We start from the raw sequence: 18,464 nt of genomic DNA, 5'->3' as shown, positions 1-18,464 counted from the left end.
ACAGCTCAAATGATGAACTCTGTTACTGCCAGAGTGAAGCAAAACAACCTTCCCTCTCCTTCCCATTTCTCCTTCTGCTTCCTCCTTTCTCCTGTTTCCAGCCACACACTCCCTTGCTCTGGCTCATGCTTGTGCTTGAGAGAGTCTTTTGGCATATTGGTAGTATGGCTCACTAGCCAGCAGAAAAGCATCCATGTTTTTTGGTGGATTTGATTTTTCCTGGGGCAATGAGTTAAACTCTCTCTCAGAAAAGCTTGGCAACTGCTGGGACTGGCTGAGGGCAGGAGAAAGAGACTGTAGGTGGGAGCAGACCTCCTTCCTGGGTGCTGGAGGACTTCTCCTCTACTGAACACTCTTCTTAGGTGAAGAGAAGATCTAGGGCACTCAGCACATTTAATTATTTGTATGATGAACAATATTTGACAACAGGGAAAGAATTGTAATGAAGAAGGGGAGACCAAAAATTGATGCTAGAGAAGCTCATACTCTAAATAAGGCAAAGACAGGTAATTATGGTAATTGACTTATGAAAGTCGCTTTCCGAGCTTGTTCTGGGATTTCTCTGTTGCTAGTACACTTTACATCATGGTTGCTTCAGGAGAGCCTCTTCAGGATAAAAGCTCTGCTTCTGATGCCTGCCCATGGGAGAAGGCTCAGGCAGGTGCTGGACCGTGGAACAGATGTGGTCACTCTGGCTCTGATGTGTCACAGCTGGCATCCACGGCAGACAGGCAAAACAAGGCACACACGACGCTGTTAGTGGAGAGCGCTTTATTACAGCAGGAAAAAAAGTAGGAAAATGAGCAGGAAATCGTATTTTTTCTCCATGAAGACGACAGCTATGAACCAATAAAGGCACACGCATGAGTCTAAGGCCCGACAAAAACAAAGAAATCTCAGGGGGAGGTTCAGAGGGACCTCATCTCTCTACAGTTCCCCGACTGGAGGTTATGCTGAGGTGGGGGCCGCTCTCTTCTGCCGTGCCTGCAGTGAGGGGACCAGAGCAAATGGCCTTAAACTGAAACAGGGAAGACTCAGATCAGATATTACAAAAATTTTTTCACTGTAAGAGGCACTGGAATAGGTTGTCCAGGGAGGTGGTGGAGTCACCATCCCTGGAGGTGTTAAGAGGCATCTGGATCCGGCGCTGGGCGATGTGGTTCAGTGGTTACAGCGGTAGTGCCAGGTAGATGGATGGACTGGATGATGTTGAAGATCTCTTCCAACCTTGATGATTCCAAGATTCTACGTGAAACAAGCGGCCAGAGGGGAGCGAGGCCACAGCCACCCCGTTCGTACCGCCGCGCCCCACAGCCGCCGGCGGCCAAACCCGGCCGCGGCCCCTTCCCCGCCGCCACCGGAGCATGCGCAGGGCCGGGCCAGTTCCGCCGCCGCCCCCGCTCCGCTCATAGCGGCGCTGCCGGGATCCAGGGGAGCCGCTCCCGCCGCCCCTCTCCGTACTGCGGGCCCCGACGGACGGCAGCCAACAACCCTCTGGGCCGGAGGTAAGCGAAGGGCCGGCCGGCGGGCGGGCGCCCCTCCCCGCGGCCCTTTGTGCGCTCCTCGGGGCGGGCGGGGGGCTGCGGGCCGGGCATGGCGGAGCGGGGAGGGGGCGGCCGGCGCCGAGGCGGCCCCGCTGTGCCGCTTGCGAGGGCGGTGTGGGTGCCCGCTCCAGCCGCGGAGCTGTGTCCTGCTCCTGCGGGGCCGCCGCTCCCCGCAGCCGGCCGGCGGGAGGGCTTCAGCCGGGCTCGGGGCGCTGCCGGCCCGAGGGGCTCCTCCGCCCGCGGACAGGGAAAGCAGCGCCTGGATAAGGCCCCGTGGGACTGTCTGTGCCCGGCCCTCGGGTTTGGGAGCGCCTCCTGGCCCCTCCCTGGGGCTCCGTGGCCGCTGCACGGGGGAAGCTCGGGCACTTATGTTGAGTTGACTTGTGACGGGCTGAAAGGTGCTGCAGCAGTGGAGTGATACGGCGGGCCTTTCCAGGGAGGGGAGCCCTGCTGCAGGTCTGAAATGGAGGCAGCAGGTTTCGGAGCTGAGCGCATAATGAGGGCAATTGCTCCCAGGCTAATTAGATATGTATCAGAAGGGAAATACTGAGTTATTAGTGGAGAACGCGACTTACGAAACCGTTCCTCGGTTCGTGATGTCTCAGCCTGACCTTCGGGAAGTGTTGTCCTCGCTGTGCTTTAAAGATTAATTTCGGGGCTCATAAGCTTCTAATTTCTGGAAGTGGGAACCAGTGTTCCACTATAGGTGCCAGCATTGTGGCCTGCTGTACTTTTTCCACGGGCTCAGGAGGAAGACAAGGAGGAAGACATATGGGGGGAGGGCGTTTTTGGTTTGTTTGGTTTTTTTTTTTTTTTTTTTTGACCCTTCCCACAGTTTTGGCTGCTGGTGCTTTCAAAGACAGCAGTCACTACAGGCTGGTCAGATTGGGGTTTAGCAGGATCATCCTGTGTTTTGTTCATGCTTCCCGATCCGAACAATGCGTCGGGAAGCCCGTCTCCTCCCAGCCACGGCACCGAAAGCAGTTCGGGATCACTCCCACCTTCGAGACTTCCTGCTGGCAGGCTCAGGGTGTCACGAGTGACGCCTTTCATACTTCTCCCATCGGTGGCCCGGTACTTCCCTCTGGCAAACAGGATCTCCTTAGTGGGACGTGCTGGCAGGGGCAGTCAGACTTTCCAGCCAAGCGTACTGAAGAGGGGGGCGAGGTCTTTACTGCCAGGTTTGTGGGTCGCCAGCTGAGTTACAGCTCCTGCCCCATGCCTTTCCTTTTGTTTTCATTTCTATGTCCTGAAACACTTGGTCTCCTCACAGTACGGAAATGATTGGGGAAAGTGATTCTGATGTTGGTGTAGATTTTTAAGAGAGAAGAGGAGGTTGTAGTGACTCACGTTTTGTGGTATCCACTCCCTAGTGCCTAAAGCCGTTACAGCAAGCACCAGCTGAAATTCATGTTTATATTGTGAATAACATCGGACAGAAGTCGTGGACTAGTTCTTCCTGCAATTAGTGGTGGTCCCGAATGGTGTTAATTGTTACTTAAAAATCCTTTTTTAAACTGAATATAATATTTCTGTGGCTCTCACATTATATAACACGGGGCAGTTTGTTACCATGTGAAAAGTTATGAGCTCTCTGAATGCAGTTACAGTGGTGACTGTTCTTCTGGCCATTTAGTTGGAAAACCAAAACCAAACTGGTGAATTTATGACGAGGGAGCCAGCCCAGCAGATCGTTGGTGACAAACACTTGGGTTTATTAACCCTCGGCTGGGGAGGGGAGGCTGAGGGGGTTGTCAAAGAGCAGGATAAACTTCTGGAGTGTTGTCTTACGTAATCTGAACACTAGTATTTGTTTAGCTTTGCTAATTTACAGAAGGTACTGTGCTCCTCTTTATAAACTAATGGAAGGTTGAGGTTGCCTGTCTGTGATAAATGTGACCAAGTAACTGTGTGCAGAGACTGGTCTGTGGATGAGAAATAAAGCTGGCCATGGTGTTTTGTGGAAGTTGGTCACAGGGGTAGGGGACCTGGCACTCCCTGTGCTGTTCTCTGCAGCTCTGTGGATGCCAAGATCATCACCTGCAAAGTTCTACTATTGTGCCCCTCATCACCCTGCCATGGGGTGACTCCTTATGGAACACGCTGTCCTTGGCCTGCCCTCTCCTGCTGCCAGGGGTGTGCTGACTCTGAACGTGTGCCAGTGCTGGGACCAGCACCTGAATCTACCAGGGCTGCTGTAGCACAGGAGGAGATGCTGAGTCTGATGCTGTGTGAGCAGCCAAATGGAGCATCCGGGAACCACTTACCTGACCAAGGGCTTTGGCTTACATTTGCTGTTACCCATTTTGGATGACCAGAAGCATTTCATGTTTTCAGGTCGATGCTGGATTAAAACAGAACTTCAAACTGGCCTTAAATGCATGTGTTTAATTTATAGTTTCCAGGCTTTAACTATGGTAGAGTTGCAACAATTAATCAAAAAAGTCAGTGGCAATTAATTATTCTAATATAACAGACCACGTGTTTACAGTTTAGATCTCTGTCACATTTAGAGCACGCTTTTTTTAAGTTTTAATTGCAGTTTGACAAGATACTGGAGCTGTTGGGCACTGCTGAACAAACATAAAGGCTGTTGATGAATTTAGTGTAATATGAAGAGATGTCTATTGTGTTACTGCAGTATCACATTAGGCATTTGTGTGTGTGGTGCTCATTTAGAAATGGACGTTGTGTCTGCACTTAAAGAAGCAATAGCTCAAGGATTTATGCAATGGTCACTTTTAGTCTGAAATTTTTGCTAAATTGCTGCTTTAATAAGAACCTCTTTTCTTTGAATGAGAAAATGAATCCCCAAACCAAAAACTTCTATTAAAACTTCTGTATTAACTATGTTCTCAGTACCTTCTGTGACTTGTAAAACTGTATCACATTTTGTTGTCTTCTGGTTATGTCCCTGTCCATCCCTCTCACTAAAATGGTCCCATATACTGATGTGGAATGTTTTATTGTGGGTTTCAAAAGTTCAGCTGATCTCAGTGAGAGTGTGAGTTAAGGAGCTCTGGAAAAATGGGCTTTCCTGCTTTCCTGAAGCCTCAGGTGACTGGTTCTAGGAGAGCTCGATGTCAGCATGGTGCCTTTTTTTTTTTTTTTTTGGGTTTTGCTTAGGGTTTGGGGAATTTTTTCCCTTTCGGTTTTTTTTTTTAATTACTTCCTGATAAGTTGTCACAGGGGCTCTCTGAATATCACATGACAGCCAGCCTGGAATGTCTGTGTTTTGAAACTCACCACTGACTCAGTCTTCCTAGTTTATACAGGTCTCTTGCTGCAATTAATGTGTTGTAAATGGAGGTGGGAAGCCAAGGTCTCTTTAGTGGCTTCTTGCTGGATCTCATGATTTAGCTCCAGCCGAAAACTGAGCACCACAAAATTGCTTGCTGAGTCCCTCTGCCCCAGCAGGATGGGGGGAGAGAATCTGAAGAGTAAAGTGAAAAGTCATGGGTTGGTGTAATTAGATAATGTGACAGAAAAGGAAGAAAAAAAAATTAAAATAGTTGGACTATATAAAATGTGTGATGCACATTGCTACTGCTCACCAGTTGCTGACCAATGCCCATGCCTTTGGCCAGGTTTTCCCCCAGTTTATATACTGAGCCTGATGCCACATGGTATCCCTTTGGCCAGTTTGGGTCAGCTGTCCTGACTCTGTCCCCTCCCAGCTCTTTGTGCCTCTCCAGCCTTCTCACTGGCAGGGCATGAGAAACTGAAAAGCCCTTGACTTAGTATAAACACTTTTTAGCAACAACTAAAACAATTAGTGTGTTATTAATATTCTCATCCTAAATCCAAAACACAGCACTAGGAAGAACATTAGCTCTATCCCAGCTAAAAGCAGGTCAGTGGAATATTAGAAGTGTTGAAAGTGTTTAAATATTTTAGACAATAGAGTGGAAGCTTCCACAGTTGAATGTAAAATACTGTCCCTGTTGGGATGGGAGTGATTAGGATTTTCCTCTTAACCCTCATCGTATTTGCATCTTGGCCTCCTAAAGTCTCTCTTTGCTTCCTGTGAAATGTTTTGCTCTGTGTAGGTTTTCTCTTCATTGAGACATAAACTTTGACAGTGCTAAGTATATTAAATAAAGCCTATTAGCCAAAGGCTGCTATTGATAACAGATTAAATGGGTAGTCTTAATGGAATTCATCTGTAGTGACAGATATCTTTACTGCTGACTGGCAGGTCACAGAACACTTGTTTAGCACTTAGTCTGGTTAATTTATTTAAAAGAAAAAAAATTAAGAAGTTAAACTCTGTAAATATCTGAAAGCTAATCCTGTTGTTTGTTTGCTTTCCCATCTGATTTTTCTTTCTAGTCTGCCCTTTGCCCAGGAGGACTTCATCAAAATGTCTCTCTATCCTTCCTTAGAAGATCTGAAGGTGGACAAAGTTATTCAGGTATGGTGGACTTAAAAAAAGATGAGTTTTGCTGACAACAATGTATTTGGTATTTAATCTAGGAAAGGGGAGACTTGCTTTAGTTGAGAACTTGTTTTATTATCTCACTCTGAAAGGGAAAAGACAACCTGTTTACTTTGTAGCTTGATCTAATGTGATTAATGCTTATTTTACCACCTGGATATATTTATTTTGCTTTATCTATTCATTTGTGTTCATTTGTCTTTAATATGTTTGGGTTCTTTGAAGTATAGATACATGGTCTTAAGTAGACAAATACAGTCAGTCTCTTTACATACTTCAGCTCTGACTTGATGACTAAACTAATAAATCTGCTGCATCTCATTCCCAGTGTTCAAATCTATGGCAGAAAGTTTCTGTGGTCATTTGAGCACAAAAAAAAAAAAAAAAAAAAGTAACTGGAATCAGACTTGTCCTTTGGCTATTTCATGGTAGTGACCAGTTCTCACAGTACATCCAAGATTATCACCTTTGTGCAAAACCCTTTATGTGTAAGAATATTGTTAGTTTTATTGTTAGACATGATGAGGACTAAAAATTATCTGTGAAACAAAATAATGAAAAACACTTGGATGGATTAACAAGTCTGTGAGAAGCTTGATCTGGATGTATTTCACAAGGAGTTTCCTTACTTTCTTCAACATTTTTCAACTTTTCCTGAACTTAACCTGCATTCCTTCCTGGTTTAAACAACAGCAAGAAGTTGTGGTGTGTTTTAAGGTGGCTGGTACTTCTGTCCTTGCTGTTTTCATTGGGAAGCAATCAAGCAAACTACAAGAACATCTTCTTAACTCTCCTGTGCTCTCCCAAAATGCAGTGCCCTCGCTCATCTGTGTTTGTATGTGTGGGGTGGGGCTTTTGAAGTTGTGGGTGTTATGTTGGGATTGCTCCTTGTTGTGTCCTCCCACTCAATTCTTCTTATGTAACCGCAGTCCTTTATCTACAGTCTGGTAATGTTGTACTCAAAACTGAGTAGCCTGGAGCCAAGAACGTGCTCCTTTGGCCTTTTATTGACCAACTGCTAGAGTTTATATATTACAGTTGAAAATTGTCATAAAATGTAATCAGGAAGCTGTTCCATTTTCACTGATACTTTTCATAGAATCACTGAATATTTGGGTAAAAGTCCTCTGCAACAAGCAGGGACATACTCAATTCCATCATTTTGCTCAGATCCTTAAATGTCCCAGCCTGACCTTAAATGTCTTCAGGGATGGGGCATCTAGCACCTCTCTGGACAACATGTTCCAGTGCTTCACCACCCTAATTTTGAAAAACTTGTTTCTCATATCTGGTCTAAATGTAAATCTAACCCTCTGTTAGTTTAAAACCTTTATCCCTTGTTCTATTGCAACAGGCCCTGCTAAAAGGTCTGTCACCCTCTTTCCTGTAAGCCCCCGTTAGTATTGGAGGCTGCTGTAAGGTCTCCCCAGAGCCTTCTCTTCTCCAGGCTAAACAGCCCCAGCTCTGGCAGCCTTTTCTTGTAGGAGAGGTGTTCCATCTTGTGATTGCTTCTGTGATCATTTCTTTGGGACCTGCTCCAACAGGTTCATGTCTTTCCCATGCTGGGGATCTCAGAGCTGGACAACATTCCAGGTGGGGTCTCACAAGGGCTGAGTAGAGAGGCAGAATCACCTCCCTTGACCTGCTGGCATCAAAGGCTGGATTATTTCTTTCTCTCAAATAATGCATTATGAAAATGCTGTCTCTTTAAATAAGTCTGAGAGCATTCTTAGGAGAAGAGGGGGCAGAGTGCTGAAAGATGTCTGTATCTGCAATGAGTGACTAAGATTCAAATGACTGCTGGCTAAAACAAACAGACTTGTTACATTGAATATTATTCTAACCTGCTCTTTTTGTCCATCATTTGAATTGGAGCCTGTGCTTCTAAATACACGTGATATTGCTAAATAATGACTCATTCTTGCTGTGAAGCCTTTTTTTAAAGACAACTTCCTGGAGTGAACAGGACTGAAAAGTTTTCTATTTTTAAGTGTTTCCTTAACATCATGAAGTAATTTGACTGTTATGTTGTGTTAGAAAATTTCTGTCCTGTTCAGGATTACATTTCAGTATGCATTGAGTACTTCCTCCCCCTGCCCCCCACCTTTGACATTCTACCTCAGGAAAGTTACTGGAATAGCTATTTCCATCATGCTTAAGAGGCCTCTCTAAGGCTGTGTTTTTCACTGGTCATGAACACACGAGGCCGAAAAATAGAGCTGAGGTATTGAGAAGGAAGGAAACTGATTCACAAGTATAAGAGAACTTAATAAAGTAAGCCAGTCAGCAATACAGAAATAAAGCTTAGTGTGTTCACTGTAGTTGCTGTAGAAAAATCATCTTGGAAGGTCTGATTCAGAAAATATACTAGTAGCACTGGATTGCATGGAACTTGACACCTGAAAAGAACTATGTATCTCACTAATAATGTCTGTAAATGGTGTGAAGAAGTAAAACTGCTAGCTAGCTGAAAAGAGTAATTGCAAAACACTCTGCTAAAGGTGACACCTTAAAACTTATTTGGTAAGCTTTTTTGGACAAATGCTTCCTTTAAGGCTTTTTAACTTTCTTGATGACATAAATAGAACAGGTTGACAGGAAGACCTTTCTGCATTATCACTGTAGCTTTGTCTCTGTGGAAGATAGGAGCTGATCTGCCAGAGTAGTTTTGATACCATCACAGCATGTTGTATTGAAGCTATTTATTTAATATAAAAAGTTTGATTTCATTACTTCAAGATTAATAGTAATTAGCATGTACAAGAAAAAAGAAAATACTGAGTTTCCTGCCTGCATAATTAAGATTTATTTTTTCTTATACAAGATAACATTTGTGAGTTTCTTTGCTTTTAGGCTCAGACTGCCTTTTCTTCAAATCCAGCTAATCCAGCAATCTTGTCTGAAGCTTCTGCTCCAATTCCTTGCGATGGAGGTAAGCTCATGTACTGCATAGTATCCTATGGGTAATGTTTGGAAAGCAGTTATGAAATCCTAAAGTTAACATTACAGTCAAAACCAGCTGTAAATATGTTACTTTATTTACAAAGGGAAATAAATGTTAATCTGTTTATATTTCCATTTTGGAAATGCTAACACCCACCTCTGTAAGGTGCTATAGGAGTCAAAACAACAGTGTTTGCTTATAAAAGGAAGTTGTGGCAAGCAGTCACCCGTCTCTTTTTGCAAACTTTTCCAAGTGAGCCTAGCATAACAAGATTTGATGTTGGTGCCTTTGGGCTCTGTTGGCTCTTACCTCAGACACTCAGTTGTCCTTATTTGTATTATATATGTATTTGTAAGCTTTAGAGGACAGCATGAGTCAGAGTCTTTACACTGAGTTTGCTCTGGGACAAAGACAAATCTCTGTCAACAAGTGCCCAGGAAGCTGGCACTTAATCTTGTTGTGCAACCAACATAAAGCTTGCAACAGATTTTGGAATCAGATGTGTGGTTGGGAAATCCACCAGATCTAAAGCTGAATTATTTGTACTTGTACTTTCTCCTTCTTTTCTCCCATGCACATGTACATCCACAAAGGTGCACAGGTATGATCGAGGTTAGAGCTCTGCTTTAGTAAATTACTCCTGGTCTAAAAGGCCTAAAGCCTTATAACCAGCAAGACCAGCAGCAGTGCTGGAATGGTGGTCAGGAATGCTGGTTGATCAGATATTAAAGGTTGGTGGATGGAACTTTGTCTCCAGTTCTCCTCTGGCTGCTTCTATGTCTAAGACAACTTTAAGGCCGATGTTTGCATAGCTCACCAGAGTTGCCTCTGGTAGATCCTATCTGGATTAGGTACCTGGCCTAACCTCACCAGACCAGATTTGAGTTTGGTTCAGCAGTCTTGGCAGCACTTTTACTGCTGTCCATAGTTTGAATTCTCCTGCATGTATTTGGCAAGCAGGAATCCAAACATAATTTTGACATCAGTTTGTGTGTGAATTGCTCTGGAATTCTGTGTCTGGAGAGTGATTAATCATTCAATATATCCCAAATGAAAGAAGGCCTTACATCACCTATAGGATGTGCCAGACACACTGGAAATGCTTCTGTTCTGACAGAAACAGGAGACTATACAACAACAAGAGTTTTGTGTTCTGCTATGTGTTCCATTATTTGGAGCACTGTTTTAAATGAGAATTTAATTCAACCAGCAAAGATGCATCTGGTGTAGTAAAGAACAAAAGGGAAGAATTGGGTAGCTGCAGAAATCTTGTGCTATGTTGTGTATAATCCTAGGGGCTTGCTTGAAAAACCAAGCAAAAATAGATCATTTATTCATCAAAAGCTTTTTAATCAATATTGATGAAGATAAAAGCTTCTGGATTAGTTGAGAAATATGATCAGACTGCTCTCATGCAAAGCAGCATATTAAAGAGCAAAAAATCTCTTGTTTATACTGGCATTCACCTTGCATTGACCTTTGCTCCTTCCCAGAAAAGTTTCTGTTGCTGGTCAGACATGGATTCTTAAAATAGCTGTTTTTATACATTTATACCCATAAATGAACACTAGAAGCCTAAGCCTTGTGTACTGGGGAGTCTGGTTGCTTCAGAAGCCCTTCTTTCCACTGCCTGTCTGTACAAGCAGCCTTTTCTGTCCCCAGTCATTTAGTGAGAATGTCAGGGAGACTCTTAAGAGTTCTCATAACTGGCACTTGTTAGATGGCAGCAGTTAACGATCTGTGGAATGTCAAGAGCAATATCAAGTTTATTTCCAAAGTTGTTCAGCTCAAGGTCTGCCAAGTCTGTCAGTTCAACTTCCTTTCCTCCCACTCCTTGTGCCTCCCTCTGTTTGGGTATAGAGGGATGTTTTAAAGTCTGTTTTTTGTCTTGTTGAGAGGCATGTATAAAGCCCCTTCAGTTTGAAGCTGTGACAAAATGACAGCTACTTTCTCATGAAAACTCAAAGCAGACTGTAGTGTGAACCTTAGAACCAGGAGGCTTCTGCAGAAACCTTCCCATGCCCCAGATCTGGAATACCCTTGGCACTAATGCCACTTGCTGTTTTGAGTTTGGTAGAAGGCCTCTGTGTGTGTTCTTCAGCACACCTGGTTTGGGGGTGGGGAAGAGAGCAGTTCTCCACTAATTGCCCAGAAGTTCTAGAGTTTAAGGGTGTGTCCTTATGCAGTGCAGTACAGTGTTGGTTTTGGAACATGTCACCATATGTCTATTGTTTGTATTGTAAAGGGTGAATAGAGTAACTGAAACTGAAAGTTCTCCTGTAAGTTCTTTATCTCAGAAGTGCTGCTTGTCTGGTTACTCTTCTGAACCAGGCCAGAACAACAGTTCTGATTCAAATGGATCTTCTGCCATAATTTTCCAATTAAATGATTACAAAAACACAAGATTTGTTGAAGTAATCGTGCATGTGAAACCAAACTCCTTCTCCTTTTAAACCAACTGTTGTATTGATTTTTGTTTTGTTTTCCTCCTGTAGGCTTGTACCCCAGATTGTATCCAGAACTTTCTCAGTATATGGGCCTGAGCCTCAATGAGGAAGAGGTGCAGAGAAACTTAGCAGTGGCAGCATCTGCTCAGCCACAGGGTGTAGGTACCAGTCATGCATATTCTAGAAAAAGTGTAAAGACTAAATTTGTATCTAGCCTTCTAGAGAGCAGATTATTATTTGCCTTAAGTACCGTACTTGACTGAGAGGTGACTTGTCTAAGTTGCAGTGCCTGTTTTAGTCTGTTCTGAAACTGAGCAGTCCATCTGCAGTGTTGGGAGGGGGTGGGGGAGACTTGGTGTTGTGGTTTATTTTGTGTGGTTTTTTTTTCCTAAACATCAATTCATACAAACTGACATATAGCTATTCTTAAAAGTTGAAACTAAGTTGTCTGGCTGTTTTGTTTTAATCAGCAACTGGTAACACGACCTTCTACTAATTACATGGTAGCTCCAGTGACTGGAAATGATATTGGAATTCGCAGAGCAGAAATTAAGCAAGGCATCCGTGAAGCAATTCTGTGTAAAGATCAAGATGGCAGAATTGGACTTCGCCTTAAGTCTGTTGATAATGTAAGTGTAGAAGTTGCTTTTTCCTCTAGAGATTTTACTGCTGGACTATATTAGTAGTGAAGTTAAGATGTGGTCACAAAATAGTCTTCTGTATAACGGTTTCTTATCTGTTACCAGAATTTTAAAGTCCTTCATTAGACTTGTAACTAGATTTCCAGCTTTCTGAACTAGGAGCTGAATTTATAGCTGCAGTTTAATGCCATGTGTTTTATAAGACCTGAAAAATACATACAATATTTTTTGTTTCACTTTAGAGTGTGAGCTTGTCCTTGCATACTTGCTGTGATACTTCTTATCAGTTCAGGACTGCTTGTTTTTACCTTTATGGGAATACTGGGCAGTACTTAATGTTCAGCAGTATGTAATAACTGCCCACAGTTTAGAACTAGCTCCTTTTTTTGTAAAAGGTGCTTAAACCATTTAATATGAATGTTTTAAAAAATTGTACTGAAGGTAGCATATAGGGTTAAAATACTTTTCTGTAGTTCTTCTAATGCAGAAAATGGGATTTTCTTAGAGTAGCATGGTGTAGTGGTGTTTTTTTTTTAACAACCCTCCTTCCCAGAGATATTACTTATAATTTGCTTTGATATGTTTTACTTTGTTTTCAGGGGAAGTTTCACTAGAAATAATTTTGTAACACCTGTTAAAACAGACAAGTATTTACCCCTTTGCTTAAGACTTCAATGTTATGCTCACGTTTTTTTATGTTTAATATTTAGAGATCTAGACAGATTTGCTTGTTTTTAAACTTTGTTCTAGCATTATCTGTCAGACTTTTAAATACATCTAGAAACAGACTGAAATTTCAAAAGTGTCCCTTAAGAACAGATAATTAACAAGTCCTTCTCTCTTGTCTGTTTGGCTGATGTAGAATGTTTCCATTGTGTAGAATGGGAAACATTAGGGGCTGTGTGTTCTGTGACTGATCTTCATCTTTAAGCAAGAACTTCCCCTTCTCCTCCCCTCTCTTTTTTCCCTCTCTTTTGTAGGGTATATTTGTCCAGTTAGTTCAGGCAAACTCTCCAGCATCCCTTGCGGGTCTGCGGTTTGGGGACCAAGTTCTGCAGATCAATGGTGAAAACTGTGCAGGATGGAGTTCTGATAAAGCACATAAAGTTCTCAAACAGGCTTCTGCAGAAAGGATTTCAATGATCATTCGGGACAGGTAAAGCCAGCTGCAGACATGGATTTGCCATTATTCATCACTGAGTAATTCTGAGGGGTTTGGGTCTCCCCTTGCTTGAGCAGGTTTAACAAAATCTGCTTCTCCATGTGCTTCAGTAGTAAAGATCTTAAGAAATGTTCCCTTTTGTGGGGAGCAATCAAAATGGTTCTTAACTTGTAAACTTCCTGGGCATGATGAGGCGTAACATTTTTCCAAGATAAACTAGTGAGTGAGAGATGCTACAAGTTAAATTTAAACTCTGAAGAATTCTGTTCTTTTTTTCAGATACAATTTTTTTCATTTAGTGAAAGTCAACAATAAAAGTAACAAAATGTTTGCTGTATTAATTAATACACTTGCTTTTTATGTAGCATGATAGCTTTTCTTGTGATCTGTTGGTTACATAGGAATTAATGCCAATTTTACTAAAAGCATGCTTGATGACCCAATTTGTTTTTTAAATAATGATCTTGTAGCTAACTGTGTGTAGTAAAAACAGGTCAGATTCAACATAAGGCTTGTAGGCTGCAAGAAGACAGATGATACTTCATGTGACTAAGTTTATGCCTCAAAGCTTTTTCCATGTTCTTTCCTGCTTAAGAACCAAGCAGTTCTGACTCAGTGGAGGGCAGCTGCTTTGATTGGGGCAGTTACTTCAAACACTGAATTAAAATACTGTGGCCACAGATTCCCTGCTGTGTCTACCACTTGTGTGCCCAACATGGCACCCCCTTCCTGTACCTACTGTCTTTTTAAGACATAATTTAAAGGTTTATTGTCTCCAAAGCAGTTGAAAAGTTGTTGGGGAAGCCTTGTGCTCTCAGAAACCTGTAATCTACCTACAGTTGTTGAAACTGCGCTATTTTATCAACCTTGCAATGTTTGTAGAGTACTTAATTTTTAATGGATGTTTGTTCGGTTGGGGTGGTGGGTGGGTGGATGTTGTATAGGATTTTTGTATTATTATTAATCCAGATGGCGAAATATCTGTAGAACAGGGAAAACATGTAAGGTTTATATAAAATATATTTTAATACAATATTAACAAAATGAAGTTAAACCAAAAAACTTTTCATTGTAGAAAATGAGTGCCTTAGAGTAAAATTACTTTTGATAAGCTAAAGATGCTAAAATAGAATGTGTTTTTTCTGTGATTTAGTAGACTGAAGACATTGCTTTTTATTTTAAATGTATTTTTAGACCTTTTGAACGAATTATTACCATGCATAAGGACAGCACAGGGCATGTTGGTTTCATATTCAAGAATGGAAAAATAACCTCAATAGTGAAAGACAGCTCTGCTGCAAGAAATGGACTTCTGACAGAGCACAACATCTGCGAAATTAATGGCCAGAATGTAATTGGGTTGAAGGTAAAATAACTACTATGTAAGGGGTGTAGATAGCTGTGAGCTTTTTATGTTTGTATAGTGTGTTTTGGAGAGTATAAAAACGTTGTGATATATTGTTTGGTGTTCATAAAATGAAAGCTTCAGTCATGATGTAACTTGACTGGAGAGACATGGATGTTTTGGGCCTCTGTGCAGTTTTGTGTTGGTTGTCAGGGCAGCTCATTCTCATTCTCTCTGCCTCTACCTGGCAAGGCTGGGCCCCCTTTTTTTATCTGTAGTCCAACCTTGCTGGCAAAACAAAGAGTAAGCTTCCTCCTTCCAACCTACTTCAAATTTTAGCAGGAATTGTGTATGACGTGTGTGTCCCTTCTCTAGTCAGTTCATTCAAGATACTCATAACCAAACATTTGTGGAGTGGCATTGCAGTTTCAGTGATTTGTCCTGAAGGTTGAGCGCTCCAAACAAGGAGCTGGGGGGGGTCTCAAAGCCACGTGAAATGCATCTAGAAAAAGCTCTTGAACGGCTGCTTTCTTACTCAGCTTGAGTTGTGTTGCTCATATGACTTCTTGTTCCCTGACAGGACTCGCAGGTTGCAGACATCTTGGCAACAGCTGGAAACGTAGTGACCATCACTGTCATGCCTTCCAGTATTTATGATTATATAATAAAGAGGTAGGTAATACAAAGCAGCCATGGTGTTTTTTATAATCCAGTGGACAGTGACTAGAAAGTGTACTCATAAGATGTAATTACAAACTTTACTTGAAGACTGGAGGAAGAGCTGGGGATGCCTGAAAATTTGTTTAATCTGATGTTTTGGTCAAATTGGTGTGTGTTGGCACTGTTTCTACCCCGTTCTGTGATGATCCTTTGCCTTCTTCTCTCTGGAAAAAACCTTTTCTAAACTTCTTTTGACTAAGCCTGAATTCTTAAGAACTGGATACTGCAAGTATTTGTTACCTTTTAACTAAAGTGTTGTTTGTAGTGCAGGTAATTCCTGTGGCATAAAAGTGATTCTGGGCAGGATAGTTTTGGGTTTCTTCCTAATCCTTTGGAAACAATGGCTTTCTACAACTAAATCTGTCCTGCAAAAATATTTTTGAAGTTGCTAGACATTGATAATGCTTCAGGTGTAATTGAATCTTTTTTTTCCTGGTTTTTTTTTTTGGGTAAAGGAAAAAGATACCCCCTTCACTTTGTATCCTCTTTCTACAAAGCAGTTTTCAGTCTAACAGCCACCTTTCCCTCTGCTCTCCTTCCCTTGTGCTTGTACTCTGCTTGCATACATGTCCATACCCTGAAAGATACCAACAACACATAGAAGTGTTGAGTATTGTGGGCTTCTCTTCAGTCTTGTGGTGTATTTTGGTGCACCTGTCTGTAGCAACTTGTCAAAAATAGTGAAGTGAAAGTCCAGCTTCAGGTTTGTATTGAAGGACTGGCAAAGACAAAACTTAAGTGGTCTTCTGTAGTTGTCTTACAAACCTAAATGCCTTTTCCTTTTCCTTAGGATGGCAACTAGCATCATGAAGAGCCTGATGGATCACTCTGTTCCTGAAGTCTAAACTTGCACCATGGATGTGTGTGTACATATATATAATGATGATTCCACTAAACTTGGGCTATTATACTCAGTGATCTCTTTCTTCTGCACATGAGCCTTTCTGGAGGCTGAGAGAAGATATGCTGCATCAAGCATTTGCATCTATAATGGCTGGGAATGTCACCGTTCAACATATCTTGTGTATTCACACACTGTAAAACTTGCAGCCTTACATGCTTGACAATGTGAAATTCCAATTGTGTTATAACTTCTTTTTGTAGGTCTTTTATTTAGCTTACTACTACTATAAGCCATTGCAACTAAAGGAACCAGGTATCACTTGCAAAGCTACATGTTGTTACCCAGGACAATGCTGTGCTTTGTATGTCTAAGACAAATGAGTATTTTTACTGCTTTTTGTTTGCAAGAGTAGATTTGAAATAGCATATTAGAAGTAAGGCTAGTACTAGTTAATTTTTTGTTCTAGTAAATACTGTTTACACAAAAATGCCACCTAGCTGAATATAGCTCAAGGCATCAATCAGTAAGCGTTAATTCAAGTAGTGTACAGATACTCAAATCTTTTTATTAATTGTTATATGAATTGTAACTAATATGCTTCTCTCTCGCCTTAACCATGTTCTTTTAAGGATTTAGACATAACCAAATAAATGACCAAAACTTTACATCTGTGTGTGTACCTACTTAAGATGAGGTAAAACAGGCTTATTTTATAAAGGTCAGTTTCAGCCAACAACTAAGACAGGAAATGCAGTGTAAAATATTTTAAAAAGCTTACTCCTTTTAACATTGAAGTGTTTTAGAAGGGGTAGCTCTGGGCTACTTTAAGATGTGTTGAATGGAAAAAAATTCTTCACTGTGAGGGTGGTGAGGCACTGGAACAGGTTGCCCAGAGAAGCTGTGCATGCCCCATCCCTCAAAGTGTTTAAGGCCAGGCTGGATGGGACCCCAGCAACCTGGTCGAGTGGAAGGTGTCCCTGCCCATGGCTGGAAGTTGGGAACAAGTGGATCCTTAAATCTCTTCCAGCCCAAGCCCTCTTACGATTCTAACTCTTTCCACCTTAAGCTTAACATATAGAATAGCAACCAGCTGTTCTACAAGATGTACTAATTGTAGAGTTGCAATTTCACTGTAAAATGGCCTACAGCTTGCTGGGTGTGCTGGATCTAGCCGGGTTAATGAAGGTAATGAAGTAGGGGTTGAAGTTAATTTTCTTGTAGGAGCAGGTATAGGGCTGTGACCAAAGCAGGGCTGATAACGAAGCAGGGTGTTTGCTGAGCTGTATGTGCACGGTGTCAAGGCCTCTCCTGCTTCTCACTCTGTCCCCTCTCCCGAGGGAGCACAGCTGGGGCCACTGATACAAACTGGCCAAAGGAGAATTCAACACCATTTGACATTATGCTCAGCAATAATTAGGGGGAAATCTTTCCAAGGCAGTTGTTGTTCTGGGCATCAATCTGCTGGAGGAATAGGGGTATGATTATCTTTAAATCACTGCTTTTTTCTTCCCCACTTTCTATTTTCCCTTTGCTTAGTTCTCCCATTCATTGCAATCCGTAAGTTTTTGTAGCTTTTTGCACTTTTTAGTCTCTTGCCCCTCTTGCTGTGGGGCAAGGTGAGTGAGAAATTGATCATTGGGACCAGTCCACCACAACAGGTCAGGAGCATGTTCAACTAAGACTTGAAGTTTAGTGATTGCCTTTTTACTATTTTTCCCCCTCTGCTCTGTTCCAGGTTTCAGCTATGAAATCTAGAATTACTGAACTTCAGTTTTCCTCATAGTTGGCAGCACCATGAAGTCAAAGCAAAGAACTTGTATTCAGCAGAGGTATTATTTTGAAAGATTTATTTAGGGAATCAGTTCAGCTATTCCTTCAGAACTTACTTGGATCAAGAATTGGTCTGGGGGTGGTGGTGGCACCTTAGTTATTTTTTTGCTTGTCCATTTAAGGGACATATGCAAAAGATTCCAAGAGATCACACCAAAAAGAAAAGCAAACACTTCAGAGTTTGGCAGTCTGCAATAAACTTCCTCACTGGCATGTGTAGTTAATTGTAGCTTTTCCTGGGTTGGGAGACCTGCTCTTCCAGGAAGGACTGAAGTTCAGCAGTGAAGAAGGGTCTTGGTGTGTAGCTTGCTGTTTCTCAAATGAATTTCTCTGTTATGGTAAACCAGAGAAAACCATTACAGCACTTCAGGCTGGAGAAGTGATCAAATTCATCCTGAAAACCAATTTAATGGGACTGTTTGGTTACTAAATGATGTGTCTCTGGAACCACTGTGGCAAGCTTACACTGGTAGTAATTGGTAGCTTCATGTAGCATTGGTATAATTCAGCCTCATGGGCCTAGCCCTGTGCCTGCAGTCATCTCTAAGG

The 18,464-nt window shown here is 42.1% G+C and overlaps 1 protein-coding gene across 1 annotated transcript; it reads left to right on the top strand.

The window, feature by feature from the left end:
• The first annotated feature begins 802 nt into the window (after positions 1 to 802).
• Positions 803 to 16,750, top strand: LOC121356842 (syndecan binding protein). The gene is made up of 9 exons (XM_041473668.1): positions 803 to 1,505; positions 5,877 to 5,958; positions 8,836 to 8,914; positions 11,422 to 11,531; positions 11,844 to 12,002; positions 12,995 to 13,170; positions 14,371 to 14,542; positions 15,102 to 15,193; positions 16,032 to 16,750. The coding sequence occupies exons 1-9, from the start codon at positions 1,195 to 1,197 to the stop codon at positions 16,084 to 16,086; spliced, it is 1,236 nt and encodes a 411-aa protein (XP_041329602.1). The 5' UTR covers positions 803 to 1,194; the 3' UTR covers positions 16,087 to 16,750.
• The last annotated feature ends 1,714 nt before the right edge of the window (positions 16,751 to 18,464 follow it).

Source organism: Pyrgilauda ruficollis, unplaced genomic scaffold, assembly GCF_017590135.1.
Source record: "Pyrgilauda ruficollis isolate IOZ18807 unplaced genomic scaffold, ASM1759013v1 scaffold30, whole genome shotgun sequence".
NCBI classification, from domain to species: domain Eukaryota; kingdom Metazoa; phylum Chordata; class Aves; order Passeriformes; family Passeridae; genus Pyrgilauda; species Pyrgilauda ruficollis.
Note: the sequence above shows the minus strand (reverse complement) of the source record. Positions and strands in the feature narration are given on the sequence as shown.

Coding starts and splice junctions, on each gene's coding strand:
- LOC121356842 (XM_041473668.1), top strand. CDS start 1,195: ATGGACTGGATGATGTTGAAGATCTCTTCCAACCTTGATGATTCCAAG. Junction 8,915..11,421: donor TCCAATTCCTTGCGATGGAG/GTAAGCTCATGT, acceptor TTCCTCCTGTAG/GCTTGTACCCCAGATTGTAT. Junction 15,194..16,031: donor TATGATTATATAATAAAGAG/GTAGGTAATACA, acceptor CCTTTTCCTTAG/GATGGCAACTAGCATCATGA.